Below are 6,000 nucleotides of genomic sequence, written 5' to 3'. Positions count from 1 at the left end.
GGGGCGGCGGGAGCGGGCCGCGCCGTCCCGAGGACTCCGCAGGCTGGAGAGCGGGCGGCTTCGGGCGGGCGCCGAGCGAGAGAGCGAGCGGAGCCGGCCGGGCCATGGGACAGCGGGCGGCGGGCGCGCTGTTGCTGGCGCTGCTGCTGCACGGGCGGCTGCTCGCGGTGAGTGTGCGGGGTGGGGGGCGCCCCGGGCCCCGCTCGCCGCGCCCGCCAACTTGGCTGGGACTCTGGCTCGGGATTGCGGCGCCCGCCAGGGACCCCGGGCAGGCACAGGCCGGCGCCACCCTCCGCGGTGGGGCAGTCCCGAGGGGCGCCCAGGGAACCTTGCGTGGGGTCGGGGGCGGGGCCGGCTCGCGGGAGAGCCCATGGGTCGCCCGGCCACGTTGCCGAGTCTCCCAGTCGCTCTAGGCATGGCCCGGCCTGCCATTCCTGAGGACCAGGCGGAGAAACTTCGAGCAGGGCGGGAACTTGGCGGGGCAAGGGCACCCCTCTCTGTGCCAACTTGGAAAGGGGGCACTCACTGGTGATGGGGAGCCTATCAATCCTCACTGGAACTTTACCAGGCCGTCTGGCCCGTTGGGGAGCTAGTAACCAGGCAGGCACAAGTAAAGAACCACTTCGGACACAGCTGGCTGAGGTTTGTGTGGAACACCCACAGGCCCTGGAGTCCTGCAGCCCAGGGCTTGAATCCATCCCTGTCCTTTTCTGGAATAGCTGTGTTACCTCCGGCAAGCTAGTTAACCTTTCTGAGACCAGCCCACAAGGCCAAAGAGAACTCAAAATGCATGACCTCCAAGTACATATAGCTTGAAGGTGGTTGGCAGGACTGGATGGAAGGCTCATGAAAGTGCCTGGTGCTTGGCCTGTTAAGTGGCGGATATTCAGTGGGTCTGTGTCCCACTGTCCTCTTCCCGGGTCCTCAGGTGCAGGGGAGACCTGCCATTACAGCCCGGTTCCCGGCTCTGAGCTTGGATGGGCCCATGCAGAGGGAAAGAATGCTTGGCCAGAAGGCGCTCTGAGGACCTGAGTGAACTCGAGAAGGGTGGGGCAGGGGCAGTGGGCAGGCCGCTGGTGGCAGATGTGGGTGGGGGCACTTTTGGGGAACTGGGCCTGCCCTGGTGAACCACAGAGCCACCCCCACCCTCTTTGAGGTGATCTTAGGTGGTCCCTGTCCCTGCCCCTGCCCTCTTCCCTCCCCTTCTCAGAGCCAAGAGAGGGGCTTTTCTAAGCCGGTGTTCACCCAGTGACTGAATCCCTGTCCTGGCCACCTCTATCTCACATCTGTGCTCAGCCCCCACCCCAGACCTGACCCCTCAGCTCTCTTGCCCCGCCCACCTAGCAACTCTCCTCCCCCACTCCCTGTCTGCAGGGCTTCCTTAATCCCCTCTCTCAGCCTCTCACCCCTGCACATCCAGCAGGGCCCAACCAGTTGCTTCCCAGTCCCGATCTGAACTTGATCTTTACTTTTCCAAAAAAGTAGGCAACCAACCTAGCACATGGGATGTCTTCCTTTTCTGAAACTCCCCCAGCTCTGCCTCTGCGGAGGGGCTCCTGAATGCTGGGTTCTACAGTGGTCAGAGTGAGGAGGAGGGTGGAGCTATTTGCTGTGTGCAGGAGGAATTTCAACAGAAATTCCAGATTGCAGCCAATCATCTCATTCACTTGTTCATTCAACATATCTTCATTGAGCAGCGTTCCATGACAGTCAGTGGGGGTTCAGGGGTTCATTCATTCGGCAGATATTGCTAGGCACCTACTGCATACCAGCGCATCTGGCTGGGGTTTACGGGTGAGCAAGAATAGGTCCTGTCTTTGCTTTCCCAGAACTGAGATGGGTAAATAGGCAGTTCCACTCCTGTGGGATTATGGTCTTGTCAGCAACCACACCGAGGTCTTCAGTGTCCCACCCCCCGGCTGATGGTGGAGAGCTGGAAAGATCTTGGCTTCTGGAGTCTCATGGACCCACAAAAGCTGAATCCCAGCTCTGTCATTTTCTAGCCTGTGATCTGAGGCAGTTTCTTCTTCCTGAGCATTCAGTTTCCGCATCTGTAAAATGGGGTAAGGAGTTCATGGTACATTTTTTAAATGACATCAGGCTCCTAACCCAGTGCCCCAGCAAGCCTTGGGCTCTTCTTCGCCCACTGCCCTTTATCTTTTCCGCCCTTTGGTTCACATCCACAAGCCAACAGTGCATGGGTGAGGATAGGACACAAGCGAAGGTAAGGTGGTCCTTAGGGAGCTCAAGTCCTCCCTGGGGGCAGGAGACAGGAAGCGGTGGTCTGTGATTAAGTGTGGGAGTAATTTCAGTTCAGAGGAGGTGGAGAGGCTTGCTGGGGGTGGGGGCCAGGCCCGGGTGACTCAGCGCCTGCCTTGGCCTGCTGACCCCTTTTCTTCCTGCTGGGACCTTGGCCTTTCCTTTCTTGGGGCCAGTCCTGCCAGGAGACTGGAATCTCGAGGGGGCTGCCGTGATTACGGTGTTTTCCAGGGCTGCGGAGGGAAGTCACTGAGATACCTGTTTCCTGCCTCGCCTGGGTTTCCTCACCAGGGAGACTGTGGGCGGGCAGGAAATGGCGGAGCCTCCCCTTCCCTCAGGGGTAGCACCATCTCAGACTCCCCTGGACCCCAGACTTGCTGGTGGGAAGGGGTTGTAACGAGTGTGCCTTGGGGATTTCCAGAGGGAGGGCTACAGGTCACAGAGGGAGGCGGAGGCTGGAAGGGGCAGAGATGGATACCCCGCCCCTGCCAAGTGCACCAGGCCCAGCTCCCTGTGTGTGGGGAGTAGTGGCCCCCGCCTGGCTCCGCCCAGGCCTGTTCTCAGGCTGAACACAGGCAAGTTGGGATCCGTGGGTCTGAGGCGCAGCCTGGAAGACAGGGTGAAAGGAAGGTGGCAGAAGGTGACTGGGTTGAGGGCTTGAGGTGGTAGGGAGGGAGGTGCTGGGGTGCCAGGTCATATGATAACAAAATAATATGGATAGTTAACACTTATTGAGTGCCTACAGTTTGCCAGGCACAAAGTTTCTCAACAAATTCTCCCACGTCATTCCCCTGCTCAGAATCTCCCGGCATTCCCCGCGTGGCTCACCATCAGACCCACGCCCCCGACCTGATATGGTCCACAAGGCCCTTTGGGATCTGGCCTCCCCCACTCCCTCTACAATCTCTCCTCTTGCCAACTTTCCCCTTGCTTACTCACTCTAGTGACACTGGTCTTTGTTTCTCGAATATGCCAAACACACTGCCACCTCAGGGCCTTTGCATCTGCTGTTCCTTCTACCTAGAACATTTGTGCCTCAGATATTTACATGACCCTCTGCCTGTAGTCTGTGACTACTCTGCCCAACACACTCTGTCCCCTTACACTGCTTTTTCTTTCTTGTCACTATCTGACATGTATTTGTTTATTTATTTCTCTCTCTCCTCCCTGCCCCCCATCACCAGTTTAAGCTCCATGACAGCAGGACCTTGTGCGTTTTTGTCCTGCTGCTCTGTCTTTAGCACCTGGCAGGTAGTAAGTGCTCAGTCAATGTATCTGTTGAATGCATTAAACCGTAGCTAGTAGTGTGGTCCCCATTCTCTAAGCAGAGGACATCGAGGCACAGAGAGGTTGGCATAACTTGCCCAGTGGCTCACAGTACACACATACTCAATGGTACCATGAGCCAGGCTTTGATCCTCGCCACTCTGAGTCCTATCTCACTTGTTTGTAGCAGGCGGTAGATGTGAATAAGACTGTTGTCACCGATGTTGATAAAAGTAAGAACTCAGGTCTGAGGTAGTGCAGAGGCTACCTCAGACAAGGAGTATTCAGGTCTGGCTTCGGGGACAGAGCTTCCTGGCAGGAGCCTAGAGAGACTTAACTCCAGGGCAGTCATTTATGGGACTACCCGTTTGTAGGTTTATTAATTAGTTTCCTCATCAAATTTTCCCTCAGATCCTATAAACTATTGAATTACTCCCAAAGCTTGAAGGCCCAAGTGGGCCAGGCTGGGCCCTACCCTGCGTGGGGAGTGAGGGGGAAGAAGGCTAGGTGCCCTCACTGGGTTCCCTGGTTGGCGCCTGGGGGCTCAAGGTTTCGGGGCGAGTCTGCAGAGGTTCCCAGGCTGCTTGGCCTTGGGGCGAGAATCTCAGGAGAGAGAGTCAGAAAGGCCGCCCAAGATGTGGAAAGATACAGAGCCATGATTCAGAGGCCACTTGGAAGCCAGACATAGATTCTGGACCCTCAAGCCACTTGGGATGTGCAGGAAGGGCTCTCAGCTCTGGCCTTTTGCCCCCCACCCCAGTCCATCCCAGATGTGAGAGGTCAGGCTAGAAGAATGGGTGAACTTGACCCCATCCCCCAGCAGCTTCCCAAGGATATGGTGAGCACGATGCCCCCTCCCCCCAGGGCCGACCCTGGCCTTGCCCCCATCTCCCTCCTGCCAGGAAGAGGGAGGCTGGGCTGAGGATCCTACCCAGCTGGAATGTTGCCCCAATCCAGGCCTTGGCCCCTTTGGCCCTGCTGCCCCCTGCTGCTCCCAGGGCCTGGCCCTGGCCTGCTGGCCGCCCCAGCGCCCGGAGCTGGCTGACTGAAACCTAGAAGAATGTGTGGAACTCGCTTTGCGGGGAGACGCCAGCCTCACTGCTGGTGTTGGGTCCGTGTCAATAGTGGCCTTGAGAGGGGAGCGGCTCATGGCTGCTGGGGGTGGCTGGGCTAGGGGCACCATCACGTAAGCCCTGGGAACAAGGCGGCTCTTTGAGGCCTGGGAATGTGAGGCTTTCAAGTGTCGGAGGCCCCCAGAACCCACCCTCCCCACCTTTCCCCACGCCCACCTGCGCCAGAGTTGCAGGGACCTAGGAACATCCCCGTGGCCTCCCTGACGTGTCCTTAGGACCAGCTCCCGGCTACCTCCCGGAGCCCTTTCCCTGAGGCGTGGAGGAGGGCACCCTGCTTCTCTGTTCTCTGGATTTTAGGGGGGCGTCTATCTGGTGCACAAAGGCTTGCAGTGTGTGTTGAATGAATGAACAGACCGCTGATGTATGCGATTAAATATCCCATGAACTAAAGTCCCCTATAGGTGCGTGGTAGATGTAGAATGTATTCAACAAGGATTATCGAGTATCTTCTAAGTCCCTGATGGGGTTCTAGGCGCCGAGGTTACAGCAGAGAACAAAAAGTCAAATTCCCTCCCCTCGTGTTACTTGCATTATAGCTCGTGTGGGAAGACAGATAAGAAATATAATATGTCGGAGGACAGTAAGCGCTCAGATGAAAAAAATAAAACCGGGAAGAGGGTACAGAGTGATGAGGGATCAGGAAAAGCCTCTGATAAGATGATGCTTGAACAGAAGCATCTGCAGGAAGTAAGGGTGCAAGCCCTGCAGGTACCTAGGGAAAGGGCCGAGGGAATAGCTAATGGAAAGGCCTGGATGCGTCCAGCATACCTGCGGAAAACAAGGAGGCCGATGTGGCATGAGTCGGGGGGAGCGTGGCTGATGTGCCGAGCCTGGGCCACGAGAAGGCCTTTGCTTCTGAGTGAGATGAGGGGTCACTCTAGTTGCCGTGCAGAGAAGAGAGTGCGGAGGGTCAAGGGCAAAAGCAAGCAAGCCGAAATCCAGGCCAGAGACCATGGGAACTCCTACCAGAGCGATGGAGTTGGGACGAGGCGGCTGAATCCTGAGTGTATCTAGAAGGTAGGGCTGACAGGAAATTGCTGATGGATTGGGGAAGGGGCGGGACAGAAAGAGAGGAGTCTGGGAAGTCTCCACGGTCTTTGGCGTGAGCATCTCCAGAAGGAGCAGCCACTAATTGAGATGGGAAAACTCCAGGATGTGTTGGAGGAGGCGGGCATAGGGATGGGGGCAGCAGTGGGCGGACTCAGAGCGGGGGGCAGTCAGCAGCACCCCACGCACACCCAGCCCAAGCTGGGGCCTCTGCACTGGCCTGTGGAGCAGGTGTGTGTGTGGTGGGGGGGACGTCTTGCTGAGGATGCATCTAAGGAGCTGCCAGCTGGCTCCT

The 6,000-nt window shown here is 57.5% G+C and overlaps 1 protein-coding gene across 12 annotated transcripts in view; it reads left to right on the top strand.

The window, feature by feature from the left end:
* The first annotated feature begins 15 nt into the window (after positions 1-15).
* Positions 16-6,000, top strand: part of HSPG2 (heparan sulfate proteoglycan 2) — a 98,423-nt gene continuing 92,438 nt past the window's right edge. For all 12 annotated transcript variants that reach the window (XM_040464194.1, XM_040464150.1, XM_040464186.1 and 9 more), the window contains exon 1: positions 16-167. In XM_040464194.1, the coding sequence (XP_040320128.1) occupies positions 105-167 (63 nt within the window). In that variant the 5' untranslated portion in view covers positions 16-104. The remainder of the gene's footprint in view (positions 168-6,000) is intronic.

Source organism: Herpailurus yagouaroundi, unplaced genomic scaffold (assembly GCF_014898765.1).
Source record: "Herpailurus yagouaroundi ecotype Mexico unplaced genomic scaffold, PumYag 77, whole genome shotgun sequence".
Taxonomy (NCBI): domain Eukaryota; kingdom Metazoa; phylum Chordata; class Mammalia; order Carnivora; family Felidae; genus Herpailurus; species Herpailurus yagouaroundi.
Note: the sequence above shows the minus strand (reverse complement) of the source record. Positions and strands in the feature narration are given on the sequence as shown.